At 33.6% G+C, this 20,616-nt stretch overlaps 2 protein-coding genes across 6 annotated transcripts in view; one reads left to right on the top strand and one right to left on the bottom strand.

Annotated features, from left to right (window-relative positions):
* LOC105193959 (alkaline phosphatase) overlaps positions 1-20,616 on the bottom strand; it is a 204,364-nt gene that overhangs the window by 78,535 nt on the left and 105,213 nt on the right. The window lies entirely within an intron of this gene.
* LOC105193867 (caspase-1) overlaps positions 1-20,616 on the top strand; it is a 40,204-nt gene that overhangs the window by 12,664 nt on the left and 6,924 nt on the right. For all 3 annotated transcript variants that reach the window (XM_011158533.3, XM_011158525.3, XM_039446367.1), the window contains 2 exons: positions 8,904-9,079; positions 14,515-14,638. In XM_011158533.3, the coding sequence (XP_011156835.1) occupies positions 8,904-9,079; positions 14,515-14,638 (300 nt within the window). The remainder of the gene's footprint in view (positions 1-8,903; positions 9,080-14,514; positions 14,639-20,616) is intronic.

The raw sequence follows: 20,616 nt of genomic DNA on the forward strand, positions 1-20,616 counted from the left end.
ATAATTATTGTAATTTAAGAAGACAATTACAAGTTGCAAATTTGATTCTCATGATGAACAAACATTTCACAAACGGGAGAAAGGATGAAGGAACCGTGTCATTCTATTCCACATGGATCGACGAAAAAAGTTGGTTTACATACTGCGCGTACTGATATGCAGACTCCGCTTGTAAAAATTCAACGTTGCTTCGAGTTGACCAGCAACATTTTCTGGTTTCACCGATGCGCGGCCACAGCGGCGTCATAAACGTCGAGACCACAAAAAGCAAAAAACAAAAAAAAGGGGGAGAGAAAAAGAGAGACAAAGACCGAGGGAGAGAAGAAGAAAAAAACAAATTCATGCGAATTGTTGTTCGACGTATTTCAAAATTCCATGCAGCGCATGCGGCTAGGGACTGATTACAATCGTGATATTCAGTGGCGTCGACAATGCGGCCGCGATGCAATGATCCCGAACGTTGCGACCACGAACGCGGAATCCGCATCCGCGAACGCGATGATACCGGTGTATATCGACGGACACGATGGAGCCAATCACCCGCAACGCGCATAACAATACACGATTTAATAATTCCATGTGTGCGCGCGCGCGTATAGATCGCCTTCTGTTAAGGATTCATTGCTGCGGCTCGCAACATCGTTGTGGATCACTCCACTTTACTATCGTGACCGCCGGTGGGATTTTTACACGCTTTGAAAGAATGATCGCCTGCAATTTGCATGGACCGTTCGATATTGCGAAGAGTCTCTTGCCGACAATAAAACCAGAATTCTTCCGTTTCCCAGATCTTTGCAGAAAGAGCACTCAAGGACATTGAAAAAATTACTGAAAACTTTTGTTTGTTAATTCCGCTAACAGATCATTTTAATCCATTATTATATTCGTTATTCATTGTACATTATGAGGTAGCAGAAAACTTCTAAGAGCAAAGAGCACTATAAAAGTAGAATTAAAAAAAAAAAAATATTGCTCTAAATAATGAAACAGTTTATTTTACTTTGTAATATAATAACTGTAATATATAATTTCATAGTTTATTATGAATTCTATTTCTTTAAAATTGTGGTTTGACTCAAAAAATTTCCAAAATAAAATTTAATTAAATTGTGCGGATACGTATCTAATCATTGTCAACAAAAATAATAAAAATTGCATTTTAAATTTGAAAATTATATTTAGACGGAGGGAATTACAATTTAAATATTGTTTTATTTAAAAAAATATTCTAAACAACCTTTGTTTAATTAAGAATAAAGTTCAAGTTTGCTTACTGTATTAAATACTGTCTATCAAAATTCTATAATCAAACGCTTTCACACAAATATCAAAGTACTAATGTATCGCAGCGACAGGCAATTTTATTTAAAAAATAATAATTTTCCTTAAAAATATGGCTGGCTTAACTCTGAAACAACTTTGATCTCATCGTGAAAAATATTTTTTGAATAAATAAATAAAAATAACTGTCGATAATGACATTTAAATAAAGTTATAAAATAAAAAAAAATGTTGACAGCATTCGCTATTTATGGCAATGCTTAATCGATACGCATAATTGACACTTAAATAACACCAAATTTATTCATGAAAATATCAGCAACACTGTCGAATGCGTCAGTCACTCCTACTTCAGCAATATTATCACGAAAAACATCTCGTATTCATAACAAATAATTTATTAAAAGCGCTTACGTGGAATATAATCTATTGATGACACAATTAATTGCGCGTATAATTCATTATAAAAATGTAAAATTCCGTAAAAGAAATACAAAATATAAAAACATTACTGTGATTAATAAACAATTCAAGTGTTTGTGGCAACCTTGTGTATTATAAATGCGATATTAATCTTTGAATGTGATCAAACATATAACTGGGAGCGCGCACTCTCTGCTCCTCTGTATTTTATGTGCATACAAAAGCATAAAATCGCGCGTGCGTTGCTACACGAGGCAAGATTGGCCTCGGGGTAATAATGTTACCACATCGCGCACAGCTCGGGATTGTAATGCTTTAACGCGCAACGGATTAAAAAATAGGATGATCTTCCAGAGAACAAGAGGAGCATCAGAGCAGCGCGCAGCGTGCTGAATTTCCATCTAACGTATTATTCCTTCCTCCCCCCATCCCACCCGCTACCGGAATGTAAAGCGAACGAGAAGGATAAGAGATACGTAAGCTACCTTTTCGAGTTACGCGAAGCACGATACAAAACTCAATTACACAACAGTTGGACCCTTATCTGGTTATACCGGTAGCTTATGCGCTTTAAAGGTCGTCAATACTCGCATAAGCCAGATCGTGACGTCAGAAATGGAGAAAATACTCGCAAACGATTCTTGCAACTTATGTCCACGCGAGTTACTCTTTGTCAACAAAACCGTTCTGGCTCGATAAAGCGGGATCATAAAGTGCGCCACAAATTCTATCGTCAGTCTAGCACGTCGAGCGGAAACGCAGATTTTCTTTCTAGAAGTGTTTCGACAACTGTCATCAATTTCGTCATATGCATAAAAAGTTTCCCTCTTCAATAAATAAATTTTAAAAAATAATTTATTGAAATTTTTATTTCAATAAATTATTTTTATAGTTTAGCATTTGATTGTTGACATTTGTGTCGCAAAATATATTTCCGATAACGAACAATTGTAAAAAGAATAATTAGTTCCACTTCAAAAAATTCAAATGTCGAATATTAAAATGTTGCTTTTGTTATGTATATTAATTAAAATGTTGACCGATATGTTTTTTCTCCAACAAATTATACGTACGTTTAAATAATTTCATACGTACATGCTTTATAGAAATGTAACTGTATATTTAGAACAAAATGAGATTTTTCAATGATATTACGACTCAATCGGAATCAACAATTAATATTAAACGGAAGCAAACTGAAGAATTATGCCGTTGTTAAATGCGGATAAATATTTTTACGGATTTAATATTGCTTATATTATCTGGTCCAACTATTTTTGTTCTTCCTGAGAGTAATTCGCTCAAAATTCGCATGCATTAGCCCGTTAGGTCGAGAGCGTCAGAATACTGATCTATTATCATTATAGCGTCTATATTTTTTTTATAAAATGATATATATGTTCGTGCCATTTCTATTTGATCATCCACGCGCCAAGATAAACGATAATCTCGGCGATGCTCGCGATGTTCGAGGATTTATTTATAATAAATGGCAAGATAGAGAGGGATTTAACTCGTTCAGCGTGCTTACGTATTTCTATAAAAGTTTCAACGCAAAAAAAGAATGTAAGCTCAAAATAATTACAGACTTTTTATTTAATTACTTTCTATTTAATCTTTTTTTATTATGGTTATATTAAATAAAATTAAAAAATATATTATCGATTTTTTTAAATGCTGATTTCAGTTTCTGATAATTAATAACCTTTAATTTCGTTCAAAAGGGCGTTTATTTGATTTTCAATGCATAATTTAAGTAGACTGAACGTAAAGAATTTCCGCGCTATTCAGAAACGCTTTCGATGGTAAGATGAATAATTAGATGAATAATTAGACGAAGGGTGGAATAGCGCCGTAAAGTGAAGTAATCCTGAACCTTGCCGAGCCCGTTTAAGTGTAACGAGTTTAAAACTCGGTGTGTAACTATTTGCATTCCCTTAGTATAATCCACCTGATGCATATTACTCGTTTATACGCAGATTTCATTCATTTAACATTGATATTTCATTGATAACCTCTGGCGATATACCTTTCACAATTTTAATTACAATCTGTTCATTAAAGGATACGTTAGATAAAGAAAAATTGCATGTGTTTAACCTTTACTTTGTACGTCTAATTTATCAGATATGCTTGAACTTGTTTATTAAATAATAACGCAACATTATATATGTATATGTAACATTTAACATTATAAAAATTTTGTCTTTATTTTTTTAAATGTTATGTACACAGTTTTATCTCTGTACTTTTTATCATAAACATATGCATAAAAAAACATGATTTATTTTTCATATTTCAAAATTTATTATTCATAAAAAATTTATACCGAGAAATGTACATTATAACTTATTATAAATGAAAATTTGAATAAAATAGATAAATAATTTAATTCCTAAATATATTTTAAAACAAAATGCCTGATATTTGCAAAATAAATATTTTAATGCAGTAATATAAGAAATTAATCATTTCTGCATAAATGTCTGAATAAAGTAGAAATTGTATGTTCGTGTAATCCTTTTGATAAAAGATATATAATAAAATTCATACAATGGAATATAAATTACTATTTCAAAAAATCTAATTAAATATGCATTACAAAATATTCAAAAAAAATGTTTTTCACATTTTTAAGAAATAAAAATTTATCATTAATTACTCGTTAATTAATACTGTCATAAAAGTTTAAAACTGGATTTAATAATTTCAGTGTTTCTCAGAAAAAATAATACTAACCTCAACTCTCATAAATTAATTTTTAATTAGACATAAAATTTAAAAATAAAAAGTAATGCGACAGTATTGCAAACAATAATCCAACGCATATCATTATATAAAAGACATGTTTCGACTCGCGTCGTCAAAATTTCAGTTGTAAAGCTCGTGAGACAGGCGTCGGCAAATTCTATCCCCTTTCAAATCAAAATAGAATCGAGAAATGCAGATATCGCCGCGAAACACGTCAAACACGCGTTTCTCGAATAACTCACGCGGCCGCGACTATCCGCAGACGCGCCGGAATTATCCACATCTCTTAATTCACGTAATTCACGCCTCCAGTTCTGTAACATAAAGAGATGACTCTGTTCGCATATTCCGAGCGAGTATTTCGCAACTATCTCAACGACCATGCTCGCCAATCTTCTCGGGGTGCAAAGCTGAGTATCGCGAACCTTCCCTTGAATACAGATTACTCGAACACTGAATTTTCCTCATCAAAACTCTAAATGGATGGCGCGTCTCTACGCGTCTCTCTGCTCGTCGTCGCTAAATATCTCAACGAGTAAACTTCTGTCAATACTTGTTAATGTAACATCAGTGCAGGCACCGCATCCAACATGCGATGTCGACGCACTACTAACTGTAAAAATTACAAAACTTTGTGCAAATGACTTTATAGAGTATCTCTTGATTCTCGAGATCATTCGCTCCATTGATATCTTGACGTTGAAACAAACGGTGCTTTTCCCCGATTTCACCTTTGGTAGACTGACCCTTCACGGGGGAAGGAAGATACGCGATATCCAGCTCATCCCGCACATTCGCTGCGCGGAGTCGGTTTCACTCGCCAGAGAACTATCAGCCAGCAGCGCCGGTATTAAACTTTTGAATTTACAGCAAGCACGTCGCGGCTATATCGATCGAACGCAAGGAGCAACGCATCGCTCGCGCCTCCATCGGAAGAGAATATTTCGTTAGAATATTATTAGCAAGAGCCTCATCGAGTTGTTAACTGCCCGTGTACCGGTGCAGCGTGTATGTACGCCAAGGCTGAATTTACAACGCACCGACTGCTCTTCGGGCGATTTATACTTCGCTCGAACGACGGCGATATCTACACGTCGGGAACCACCTTGAATTATGACGGAGTCAAAACAGGAGGGAGCGTTCGTGTAGTTCGTGTTTGTTCGTGGATACGGTTTTTGATAGATGATGCTGGCGAATGAAGTTCAATGGAGCAGCAAAATTGTTACTTTTTTACCCGTGCATTGTTTTATGGGACATTTATGTAGTTTTTCGTCATTTCATATCATCGTATCATAAATCTAGCTAATCGAATTTCAATTTTTTTTTCTTAAAAAATACGATATACTTTTAATGCGTATTTTTTTTCGTAATTCTGATATTATAATATTACAATTCTGATATTACAATTTTTCTTATTTCTTATACATTATGTTGGGAAAGGATTGAAACTATTGAGAATAATTTGATAGAGAGAAAAATACGAGAAATATTAATTCACAGATATACATTGCACAATGAAGTTCATCGACCGATTTATAATCAACTTTTCCTCCAAGCGAAAATGAATAACAAAAGCTAGAGGGTAGTTAACGAACACAATGGGAACAACGCTACGGTCGTGAGATAATATCAGATAATTACCTACTGTAAAGGATATTTTACTTGATTATTTTTTTATATCTAGCGACATTAAGCCAATGTTAATTACATAATCATTACAGGTGCAATACGGTGATGATTTCTTCACGTGATAAGAGAGATTCTCTTTTTTTTCCTGAAACAAAATCGCGAGGTGTCAGAGCAAATTTCCATTATGGTCCAGGACAAACTCATAGCTAGGGAAACGTGTCCCTTCGAGGAAACAGAGCGCGAACGGCAACGTCGTTTCACGTAATCACGCAAAGTTTTTTGCAAAACATTTTCCTAGCCGCACATCATGTATAACTTACGAGACTGAATATGCCGCGCGTCGATTTTGCAGCTGCCCTTTATGCGATTTATATCCGACTCCTTAATTACGCCAGTGCCGTAGGATTGCCGGACCGAGGCAGTGTGGATTAATTGGATTATCGACCGCCGTTGGTCATAATGTTTTCATACAAAAACAAAGATCGATGTTTCTCATAAAGGGATAAGAAGGGCTCTTTTGGGATTCACCGCGGTGCGCATCGGCAATTTTTTCTCTCATTTAAAAAATAAAGGCAATTTTTGCATTAAAGTCAGAAAAAGTGTCTCGATCAAAATGTCTAATGATTCAGTCGTCTACAAATTTAATTCGCTAGTCTCCAGCGACGGGAAAGAAGAAAATAATACTCACGAGCTTCGTGAGAAAAGAAAAAGGGAAGAAGAGAAAAAGAAGAGCTCGAGCGAGGTAAAAATAGAAGAAAGTACACTCGCAAATCCTTGGATTTTCAGAAAAATGAGAAAAGAATTAAATTCCTGTGAATAAACCTTTATAAAACAATACCGTAATAAATATATTTTACATTTCTTTAATTTAAAGCATTTGCTCGTTACGGTAAAGGATAAAAATTGATAACGGAAAGAAGTATAAGCACTGACATAATTCAACATATTATTGCTAATTACTGGTAAAAAATACATTTTCTTTCGTTCTACAATTCTTCAAATTATAAAATTTTATAGACGATATTTCCATATGTATTATACTCATGATTCTGATATAAGATTTAGAAATACGATACGTAAAATCATGCAAAAGAGAGAGTTGGTTGTGACAAGAAAAAAAAGTGAGCCGCTAAAAAGAATCTTACCGTGATAAAAATCGAACAAACAACTACAAAAATAGGAATTATTGTAATATACAGCAAACAAAAAATAAAATAAATTGAAAAAAAAAATAAAGAAGATATAGAAATATAGTAAAAAACGGCAATATCTGAAAATATTACATATTCGAGTAATGCAGTAACGGTATACATACGAGCGTACATACGGCGGCATAGAAAGAATTTTTTACACGTATCTACCAAGTTCTCTATTGTTTGCGTGAAGTTTTGCATTTTTCCCTCGACAACGCGGGAAAAAATATTGACGAAATATTCTTTTACACAGTTTACGCTTTAGTAAAATAATAATTACAGCGTTGTAATTATCGACGCTGTTCACCATCACCTGCTGTCCGTCAATATTATAATGTCTTGCGATAAACAATTTAACATTATATTAAACGTGGAATTAATAAATCACGTTACAAAAATCATACATGCATCTATTGATAAACGGCTAAATAACTTTATTTCGTAAGCATTGTCCATCATAATTTTTCTCTTACTTTGCAATCTTAGTTTTAGGACGTATGTTAGATTCTACAGGATTCTTTAGGATTCTGCAGAATATAAAAGGTTATAATTATGAGAATTGAGCTTCTACTTTGCCTCAAATGATTATCGGAAAATGGCCCACTTTGAGGTCAAAAAGAAATTTTCGGCAAAACTTTTTAAATCTTTTCGGATCCTATTTTCAGTCAATAGTTACAACTTGTATTAAAAGGGGTCTATTGGAGCGTTTAAAGTATCAAAATAAGCATAAAAGATCTAATTGAGGTCAAAAGTGGGAAAATTTCGACTTGTGCAATGTCTTATCACTCTATTAAAACTTCATGATGATTATGAAGCTGCGATGAATAATACATCGCTAATCTCGCATAATAAAACTTTTTACTTCGTACAGAAAGTACGAGCGTTTACAAAGTGTACATTTATGTTCATTTCAGTTAATCTCTTGCACAAAGTCGAAAAAATATATCAGATGAATTTGAAAGCATAGAATCAATTTAACTGAAACCGGATAGAACACCTATTATTTTCACGTTTTCTGAAAATGAAACGGACCGTACGACCTATATTCTATTTCATGAAAGCAATTCGTTTTATGATTGGTGAGACGATTTTGTATTATACATATATTGTTCCTTTTCACCTACTTTTCAGAAACAGAAACATTTTATTTTTAATGGCACATTATCTAAATAAAATGCTTTGTTTTAACATTTTCTTCATTTAATTTCTCATGTAACTATTCAGAGAAAAATTTGTTTACTTTTCAATGTACTTTGTAAAAAGAACTATAGCAGAGATAAATGTAATTCTTAACCGTGATCCATGATTCAGGGTTACAATTTGTTTAGAGTACCTTAATAATAAATTACTTCGTGCAGTTTTACTTCGAGGAAAACTTCGTTTAATTCCTTAATGCCGCGTCGCGTAAACCCGGAAGCTGCACGTACAGCCGTTTGTAGCATTTCGACCCGCCGCCGCTGCCGCCGCCACCGCTGTCGCCGCGCCGGAGGAAATTCGCGATGCAACGAACAATATCTGCACAATCTCACCTCGGCGCAGTTTGTTTGTGCACAGGCTATTAGGCCAGACCGCGTCCGACGGCTATTAGCAGCCACCGCGAGGAATTAATTAATCCTTTCATTAAAGCCTCTGCGGAAGACCACACGGATGCCGACTGCCTGATCGTGGTCGCAATGTCACACGGCGAATCGGGTCTATTGCATTCGACCGACAGCCTGTATCCAGTCGATATGCTGTGGAGTCCCTTCACGGGCGATCGATGCTCCAGCCTGGCCGGGAAACCAAAGCTGTTCTTCATTCAGGTACGCCTGTCTAACGTAAATTTACCGTGTAAAAATCAGACGGTGAATCGTACGCTACCCGCGTGTTCGACGAACAATGAGTGGTTCCGCGCTTAAAGAAGCGAAGCCACTTTCCACTTTCGTTCACTCCAGACGATCGCTCAAGTGATGGATCATCCCAAGTGAACCGTCTAAGCGGTGTTACATGCTGAGTAATTCGCGAGAGATTTATACGGATCATGTGAAGTGATTTATGGGTTAATATAAGCTATTGTACGGTCTGGTGTTGAAGTTAATTGTGCTTTCCAGATAGGTGTAGTTCTCGTACATATCTTGTGGATACCTTCTCTATTCCTTCTCTACGCTTTGCTTTTGACGAAATGACTCGCAACGATATCTCCTCCTTTTTATCTTCTTTTAAACGTTTTCGATACAATCGTATTTATATCTACTTTCATTCATTTTATAAGCATACTGCGTTTTAAGTGTTTTGACACGAATCAAAGTTTAATGTATATTCAAATTATTTTTGGATAATTTAATTAAAACAAAGAATGCGAGCCACGTAAAAAAAATTTCTCTAATTTTTGTATTACCCACATTTGCGTTTTGCAAAAGTCCGGTTGTATTTTAATAACGTTAGAGAACAACAAGCAAAACGAGAGAGTGAAAAAAAAAATTATTACGTTTTTTCAGTTTGATATACAATATTCTTGCGCAAATTTAGTTAAATGCGATTGTACATCCCGCGCGCGTAACATAACAGCAAGAGCAATATCCATGTCGGTTAGCCTGATCGCAAAAGCGAAAAAAATCATTACATTATTTTACAAAAATTGATATAGAGAGTGTATGAGAACTATCACTATTTGTTTTATCCTATATCGTTTAAATCTCAAATAAAATTTATATATACATATACACACATAAATGTTACATGTCTAATACGTAAAGTGTATAAATACATGCTTTAATCAATAATGTTTGAAATTGATAATAAATTGATAACTTTTGATTGACTCGCTATTCAAAGGCGGGAGAGATATTTTGATAATTTCGATTTGCATTTCTCTATCTCTAATTCCTTCGAGAGGCGAATTTTACAATATCCGTTATCGGTATCCATTATCTGCGTATTTTTCATTAAAACTGCAGAGACAAAGTTTTCTTTTGAATTTCCATAATTAAGTTTTAACGGAATAGATGATGTCAAAACTCGATGATACCGAAATGAATGGCCATTTCACGGGAGCTTTTACAGAAAGAAGGGAGTCAACTGTAAATAAACCGCCTTTTCGCTCCCGCCGTGAGACTGCTGTATAATTTCGATCGTCCGCGTTTCAAAAACGATCAGGTTGATGCAGTCGCGTTGTAATTCCGACAACAATGCCGCGCTAGATCTAATTCTTTTCCCCGGCATAATCCTACCGAGATCGTTTTCCATTTAGAGACACTCCCCATTTATCTGTCTCACGACGATCTCCGAGGGATTTGCGGGCACGCGCACATTAGTGCACCGTTGGGTTTTTAGCGGGCGTAGCCAATGAAATATGTACATTCTGCGATGTAATGGAAACTGTTCGCGCGCTAGAAACGCTGCAGTAATTAAGATTACTCCCCGTCCATCCTCGCCGGGGAAAGAGAACGGTGGCAAAAACTGTTATTTGCATAATTCCCAAAGTAATGCGAGCGCGTGCATCGTTTCGGGGATTTCGCCACCGGCCGAATTAAAAAGTGCCGAGCGGGGCTATTCGTGTCGCGCAATATTCTATACATTCATTTTTTTCCTCACTTTTTATTTTTTTTTCTCTTGTCTTTTTTTTTCATTTGCAAGAATTTCTGTCATACTCGCTTTCCGCGCCGCTCGATGTGCAAATGTTTAATCGGCCGAATGCTCGAATATTTTAAACGGTGCGGAAACATAAAAACACACGCGTTCTTATAGGCACTACATTATCGTTCTTATATTCGCGCGTGACATGACATTTGTTATTCAAGTGACACGGAGAAAAAGCAGAAAATATTAGAGATATAATTTTATTCTGAAAATTTCGAGCTACATTATAAATTTATATGGTCACATTCATCCGAATACTGAGAAAAAATTTGCTGAAAAATTAAAATAATTAGATTGAAATAAAGAAAATCGAAAGCAGACCTAAGTGCTCAATAATAAGTTTCTAAGTAAGACAAACATTTACAAATTCCCTTAATCTGCGTCACATATTTGCCGATCTTTAAAATGCAACTTTTAAGTGAAATCAGAAATATAACATCACGAAATTATATTCAATAAATCAATTTAATAATTTTGATGTCTAGCAGCAACTTTACAACTCCTCCTGATCTCAAAAATTGTAAAGAATTTATTGCAAAAAATATTTAATTTGATACGTTCAACTAAATAATGAATTGGTTTAATTAGTTTTAATTTACAAATGTTAATGTGGTTGACATAAATAAACTGTACTTTTTTGGTATAATTAAATAATAATTAAATTAATTCAATGTTTAATTAAACTTATTAAATTAACTTTTTTAATTTTTCAACAAGTTCTTTTTTGAGTAAAATTGTATATTGCTGATTATTACGTTTACAATTATTATGCATAAGATTATTTAATTTTTAACTATTTAATTTATAATCATTAAAAATACCACAGAATGACACAAGAATATTTTATGAAACATCAGAGAGAAACAGAAAATCAATCTTGACTTTTTAAATTGATGTAAAGTAAAATTAACGATTTAACAAAAAAAGCTATTTATATAACTACTATAGCTAATTGACTTAAATGGCTTTCAATCGTTAAAAATAATTGACAACTCGCAAGGCAATTGCAAAGATAGCATGATCCATCAAGAATAACTATTCCGACAATGATTGCAATTTACTTTGTCACGAATGAAAAAGGACAGGAATGCCAACTTGCCGGATATCTTTCGAAATTACCGCTTTCGTTCCAAATAGAGTTAGAGGATCGATGATCCCAAAGATAAAGCACGACGGGGATAAATGAGCGCGATAAAGTTAGCGCTCGTAACGATCGAAATGATTAATAATTTGGTCTCGTGTCTCGAATGCGCGTGTGCATTCGAAGGTCCAAGCGGATAATAATGCGCAAGACTCAATTATCTTAGAACTTCATGCTGAAATATCGAACCGATTATCTCAAAAGCAAATCCAGACGCGCGCGTTTTCCCTCAACATGTAAACATGTAAATTTCGTTTTCATGTAAACGCGGCTATAATTAATTGCAAATTAATGATTTGCCTGATATCCATTTGAAATTTTAACGACTCGATAGAGAGTTATAATATAGGAATTATACAGATGAGATTATTGTAATTTGCGAGCGATGTGAATTGCACAGACGCGCAAATTCTGGCTGCACTATCTATCGAAGCTAACGGCATTTTCTGTACACTTGAAAGCTGTGTGTAGCCACGGTAGCCTCAAGTAAGTAGCCGCTATATTTCTTGCTGCGCTTCCGTTCAAGCCGCGCTACTCTTTCGTCTAACGATGCTGTAAACATCGATAGATCTGCGTGTAATTGTCTCGTACGTTTTATTACAGTACAGTTTATTGTTCTAAAGAAAAGCAATTGCTTGGCTGTTGGCCATTAAACATTTAACTCTTTAACGTATTAAACGACCGTTACACCGGTTTTACTGTAAAATAAAGTATAATTTTTAAAACGAAATAAAATCAGCTAAATTCAGAACTGCTACTGCTTATCGAACTTTCTGACATCGTTTGCAATAATGTAATATTAACTATTCAATTAATTTAATTACTTTATTAATCAACATACTACGTGAAATACGTAAATCGGTAATTTAAGTCTAAAATAATCGAATAAGTATCATTGAAAATTCAATAATTTAAATGTTATATATGTCATGTAAAAATATGGGAAAAGCCGCAGCGCTCCATAAACAATGCTTGCTCGCGTTACAAGAACAAATTGCCGAGATAAGAGTTAATTAATTGCTTTATTACATTGAGAATAATGTGCGTTCGATTTAAAAGTCGAAACGGAACGCACTGAAATTGATAATTCAACAGTTCGTTATGTTTTGATATTTTTGTTGATAATGTTACAACCATAGATTGAATATCACTATAGAAAAGCTGAATGTTTTATAATACATGTCTGTATGCAACTCTTTTTCGTGTTTATATAGTTTCATGTTTATGTAATTGAATAACCGATAACAGCTCGCTGCACATCGATTTTTCTACGTGTAAAACACAACGAAAATCTAGAACACACGAGAAATAAGTATAATATTTATTTGATTTCATATATATAGAGAAAGGTCGCTAATATCACGAAGCCGTCATCGTTACCATTTGTCTTTTTGTAACAATCGTTACTTTTTTCTCTAATGATAATGTCGTTACGTTTTTTACGGTAATGGTAACAAAGAACAATGTTAAAAAATGCCGTTTTTTGACCATTAATGGAAATGCAAAAAACATGGCGAATTTTTTACAGATTTCGACCTGCTAAACACGATGGTGCTATTAGTTTTCATTAAAAACGTGGGGGACATCGTCAGATTAAAATCCTATTTATCACCCACTCCGTGAGTATATGATGTATGATTTTCAATACGAGTGAGTTATTTCATATGAAACTTAGTATGCGAAGCTTTCTAATATTGTTGAACATAAAGCTAATTAATAAGATAAATTTGAAGTAAAATACAAAATGGCGGAAAAAAAATATCTCGCCATTTTTTTGCTGTCATCAATTGTAATTTAGTAATTATTGTAAAAATTCACATTGGTAGACAAATGAGATCATTTCGTATTTCAGCAAATTGAAATCTGTATGATTCACTATATTTTTCAAAATTTTAATGAAAAAAAAAACGGCCCTTTTTTAACATTGTTCTTTTATCGCTATTGTTTAAATATATAAGGTATAATGCTTATGAATCATGGACAATTGTGTGCCACACGAAAAAAAAGATTATTAAACATTCCTTGAAAAAGTAATGAAAAAAGTAACGAAGCATTACTTTTTAAAACACAGTAGCGTGACGGTAACGCGTTATTTTTATAAAATTCCCAACCCTGCACATAGTTAATACAATTCTTTAAGTCACTTTTACACACACACACATATACGCGCGCGCATATACATACATGTACAATATATACAGATGACATTTTGAAAAATTGTATTAACGCAACTAGAATTCAGGTTCGTATTATTGCTCGCCGATTGCGGCTATACATAGGTATTGCACGTCTCTCGTTTCGTGAGTGTTTTAATAATTTCGCGAATCGGATTACGACGCCACGTTGAAGCATTTTAAACAATTCGCGGAACGTTTTTGCGCGGAGAAAATCTCACACCGTCGCGGATCTTCTATGCATCTTTTATATGCCGGGAAAATCTAGTATCGTCGCTCACGTGCGCATTTTTCTTTTCTGCAGGCATGCCGCGGGGTGCAACTGGACAAAGGGGTGAAAATTATGCATGAGACAGATAGTAAGAGGAATACTACATATAGTATACCCGCCTACGCGGATATCATGGTCGCGTACTCTACTTTTGACGGTATGTATAAGAGTCCTGTACGAAAGTGCTACAGACTACAGAATTTTTATCCATCTTTTTAATTTATAAATACCTGCAAGAAATTACTGAATCTAAAATTTCCACAGCATAAACGCAGGTATTAATTTAATGAACGATATAAGTATTCAAAGATTAGAAGTATGCGTTTAAAGAGTAAAATGGAATCGCCATATAGCGTGTTAAGAGTTTATAAAAGTTCAGAGTTTAAAACATAAATTGCATTTAATAAATTGAATGTGTAATCGAGGTATAATCATTAAATTAACAAAATTTGATCTATTCGATTTAATTACGATGATACTCATTTACTTCTGAGATAACTGTCTCACTTATTGCCGCTTTAAGCATGTAGCGGCAGTTAAACTGTTTATTTTATTATAAATAAAACAGACCAATATAGAACAATTTATTTTATTATAAATAAAATAAACCGATCAATAAACTGCCGCTACGTGCCTAAAACGGTAGTAAGTGGGACAGTCATTTTAGAAGTAAATAAGAATCACTGTAATTAGATTAAATAAATAAAATTTTATTAACGGTTTTTAAATAGCAGCTGTAGTATAGTAATGGGAGCAGATGAGACTATATATCTATATTCCTCCTAGTCCCTAGACATTACCTAGATCTATAAAGTTCCTCTGTGACTCCTGCTAGATTGTCCTAGCCCAGTGTTATGTACTGAGCCTTACATATGGCTCTATTGTTCAACCTCTTTTTCCTTAAGCTAGAACAGCTCCCAGACTCATCACAATCCTCAGATTTCTGTGTTTGACACAAGCCCAAGTTCCTAGTTTTCAGTCCTAGTTTGCCTAGTTTCCCTTTAACCCAGTTCTCTGGGTTATAATCAACCTCTATCCCCCCCCCAAGACCTGATGCAGGTTCCTTAAGATCTCATACAACTCTTGAAAAAAATATGTATACGTTAATCGGTCAAGAAAAAAACAATAAGAACCTCATTGATTACAAGATGACTGTTTTCACATAGAATTACATGTCACCTCCTTAGCTATTCAAATATATAATATACATTCTTTTTCAACATTATTTAAATAAAAACTTCAAATAAAAAGCAAAATAAAAGCAAAATAAAAGCAAGAAGCTTGAAAACTAATTGATTATTTAAATAAAATAAAAATATAAAATATTGAATCTATTATTATCAGTTTTCTCTGTTAGTCAATGTCCTAAATATTGCCTCTCCGACTACCTCCGCAAGGCGGTATAATATTGTCTCCCTATTTACATACTGCTACGCATTTACTTAAGTTTATATAACAGTCTAAATTAATTTAAAACATTTTTAATACATGACGCTCTCACACTTTTTATTCCAATACTACTAAAATTAAAAATAGTGGCAGTAATTGGGATTACACATTGCATGTAATAAGTGAGTAAAAAATAATATTATTCAATTTTTTATCATGTCTACGAAAGATATTCTGCTATTCTTTCTGTACACGTTTTATATTTTTATCTCATAAATTCCTTTGAACAACATTAGTTATGTTTCACTTATGAATATAAATCTAGAAATTAGTTGGAGGGAGTAGACGATAACTCTGAATCACTTTATACTATGTACAAGCTATATACACTATACATAAACAGGTATATCAAGTAGTTGCTATTGCGCATAAATGCACGCGTAAGCCCCATTTCGAAACGATCTGTCCCAAGATAATACAGGGAATCTGAACGAAAGCGGTGCTTCAGGACGGTGTGACGAAGAGTTATAGGAATGTCGCGCGCGGGTAATCCAGTCGTGGACTATATATTTTCCGACATGCTTTTACATTGAATTTACTGAAATAAGCGTTACCTGATCCGTTTGAAACTTTGACGACAAGAAATTATATTTACATAAATAAGATTATCGTGATTTGTAAGTGATGCACATTACAGGGATTGTTATATTTATCTGAACAACATATATGTAGATATATCAAAGTAACGGAGATGTACTGGAGCTTTCCTCAAATTATAATAAAAAATGTACATAAACAAAAAGTCATAAATTATTGACATAAGATAATATATATTAACATAATTGGTGTATTCGAAAAAAATTCTGTTCTGTTCGCAATTTGAAATTATAAATAGAAAAACAATTTATATAAATTTTATACAAATTTCTTTTAATAAAAAATAAACTGTTTGATTATTATTGTTATTATTACAAGTCAGTTCTGGTGAGATCATTATTTTAATCAAATAGTTAATTATTTTTTGTTATCATATGCACTGAGAGAAATATGTCTGGTATCTGTAATTATAATTTTAAGACGGGGGATGCGGGAATTTTCCAAAATCACAATAATCAGTCGTATTCCGATTTCAAAACTATTTCGTTTATTTCCGATATGGTAATGCTTGGGCGATCTGTACTTGCCGGTGTCCCTACGACGACTTATCTGTCCTAACGCCTATGTACGACCTCGTATCCTGCTTTTCTTTCCGCGGCAGCGCTATCTTCCTAATAACGCGTCAACTAATATTAGACGTTTGAATTATAACGCTTACATAATTATATATGGTAAAAGAATTATGACTGAGAATTTTACTACAAATCAGGATAATTTAAAATATTAATGTAGTAAAAAATATCAAGATATATATGGATGATAAAAATGAACATTTTTATATAATAAATGCAATTACAATTACAGTAAATATAACTTTTCAAACATTTGCTTACTATTTATCTAATAACTATAATACGCATGCTTAAAACAATTATACGTACATAGTTAGCATAAAAAATGACTATGAATTATAGATAAATTTTGATAACTCTGCAATCATTTTTTTTTCGCAGTGCTATGTATTGGAACAAAAAGTATGGAAATGTATATAGATTATATATAGTACTATTGATAATTTGGATTGAAAAAATAATGAGGTTTGACTAAAGATCAAATAATGCAAATAATGAATGGTTTTGTATGGTACTCGCTAATGAGAATGTTTACTCAAATTTCGAGCCTTTAGATAGCCATCATTAGTACGGATAACGCAGATATATTGAAAGTATTTGCAAAAGTACACAATAAATGCACCGTTCGAACTCACATATGTAAGACAGACAGGGCCAGATTAGCTCCCAAGCCTAATTTAGGCTATTGTCTAAAGGCGGCAAATTTAGAAGGACGGCATTTTGTAAAACAGTTTTTTTTTTAACTTATCTTGTAGTGGCTGACGCAATCAACTAAAATCTTTTATATAAAATAATATAAGAAGAAAGCAGAATTTGCCGAATATAAAATTGGATTAATTTAAGTTACACTTGAGACTTGAATAAGGACAGCAAAGATTTAATAGAGACTTCTAGGGGCAGTATAAGTCTTAGTCTGCTCCTGAAAACAGAATTGTTGTCAGTCTGTCAAGTGGAAGACTATGCGAAAGAATAACAAAAAGAATATGCAGTATTCCAACAGATTTGAACGAAAACATAAGAGAATTCCGATGGAATCTCTTTTATTTCGAAATTCAATGAACTTCTTTAGAAAGCTTCTGGTAAAAATGATATAGTAAGTATTCAATTTAGAATTAAATTGTAACGTCACCATTTACGTGATTGCTAAACGTTGTTAGGTGAAATATGGAAAGTTATAAAATGTCTTTCCAGCAAATTTTTATTATAGAAAAATCGATTCCGCTCACAAAAAGAATGCGTCTTTAAATTTGATGCGTTATACCGAGATATTGTACGTTTGTACGTTTGTCACGTATCGTTCTCTCACATCCTCATTTATATTTCTTACTGCGCTTTGTGCTGCAACGCCTTCCTGAAGCGTCTGACGGCGCTCAAATTCCTGACGATAATTGCATTGAAATGCATTTCAGTGCCAGTTTTCATACTCCGCCGAGCGGAAGATATCAAGTATTAACGAGATATATACTCGATTGCTAAACAATAAACGGATATGGTGAATGCGAATTAAGCTTCTTCTTCTGGCACACGTCCGAGATTCTATGGCGTCATAAGCTGCTTATTTCGAATAATACAGGCTTCGCGAACGGTACGCTCGCGTGATGTATAGGTAATCTACGCCAATTCCTCGATTACACCTCGCCGCCTAACGCTTCTCTGCTTCCATGCCGACTGAAACTCGTTAATGAATGTAAACCAATATTATTTGCAACTCAATACCTCCGATACGAACCAACTGCTCTTTGAAATTCTCAATTATTATACCAATCATTGTGCGTTTGATTGCCTCGTACTATTTATAATTTCTCGTGTCGTCTAATATAATGGATAACATTCAAAATTTCCATGTATAAATTCTCGAGAATATTCTTCGTCATGAAGAGCTTTGGCTTTCACCAAACCTCAGTAAACCGTAGTACATATCTTCATGTTTAATTCGGTTGAAAATCCCTGGTTAAAAAGGTTTCTAACAACAAATTCGTTGCGCGAGCATGATAGTGTACCTGTATAATACCACGCGTACATTTTCGCGCGGTTTCTGTCTGTGTTCAAACATTTGATTTGCTATTGCTAATGGAGTGCGAGAATTTGTGTTGACAGTGGTGCACACCGACGGGGTACAACAACGCGATGTCTAGCGAGAACGTCAATCAGTCAACTGATAAATCGATACAAGCGCGCACGTAATACTGTCTCGAAGCGAACTGTATCTAGGATTCAACCTAAATACGATTACAATAGCTCGATATATCATACGATAACAATATACAATGCACTCGAGCATCTAACACTCCTACGCTTCTCCCGGAAGTTTCCTTCGTGAAAGTTTTATTGAACATCGCCTTGATCGCACAAGCCTCTCCGAAGCTTTCAGGATTCAACGATTTCTAACTAATTGTATTTTCATTGTTTAAATTAAAGAGTTTATACAATTATAAATAATCTTTAAATAGTTTTAAATTATAAATATTAGCCGCGTAATAAAATATAATCAAACAAATAATAATTCTTTTCTTAGTTTATTCTTGAAAATTTTTTATCGAAAAATGCAAAATGTTCTTCTATAAATTAGAAGCAAGATATAAGCGAATCCACATTTGTAAAACAAATTCTTGGTATATTTGAAACGATAAAATTTCCCAGCAATCGCTTCCGCGAAACCAGCTGTGCTATATAAAAGATGTAAAGAGTATTGCACTCACAATGAATCCAAATAAACCATGCATTGTGCCGCAAGCGTATTTATCGCGTATGTATTTCTTGACGTAAAAAAAAACAAAGCAAAAAATTATTGAAAAATATCGCGTGCATGTTAAATGATGTATCAATTTATTGTTGTTACAGAAAAATGCATTGAGATGGAAATAATCGTATAATTTCTAAGATATCGATACGGAATAAATATTAGTATTTTTGTAGAGACAAGGATGTCTCGTAAATCAAGTTGGATATCATCCAAGCACACCCAAACGACTATTTTGAAGCCATTCGGGCCGTTCGCGGCCAAGTTTCACATCGTGATACATTTTTTCGTTTCTCTTTCATACCCGTTCAGATCAATGTAAAAGCATTGTTCTTTCTTTCAATTTTATATTTTTCTCATGTATCCATTAGCTGACAGATAAAAGTCAGATTGTCTGGGTTTTAAGTCTCTTAGCCAATTCTCATATCAAATAAGATACGTAATTCATATTATGCAACGCATTACGTTGATCATCTAATTGTAAGTGAAAATCATTCTTTCAAAATTCTACAGATTGAAAAAAAATTATATAACTGATTATAAATTTGACACATCAGTATCAAGAAATATAATAGTTTCATGATTACTATTACTACTAATAACATTTGTGAGGCGCATATTTTTAAATCTTAAACATTTACGGATAATTTTTATAAATAAATATATTTCAAATAAAAAGAACGTAATCTGAAATATCTTTTCGGATAAAAAAACAATTAAAAATTTATTTTACTTTCTTTTTTTATAAATTCACAATGTTACAAAAAGAGAAAAAAT

The sequence above is a fragment of the Solenopsis invicta genome, chromosome 2, assembly GCF_016802725.1.
Source record: "Solenopsis invicta isolate M01_SB chromosome 2, UNIL_Sinv_3.0, whole genome shotgun sequence".
Lineage (NCBI taxonomy): Eukaryota > Metazoa > Arthropoda > Insecta > Hymenoptera > Formicidae > Solenopsis > Solenopsis invicta.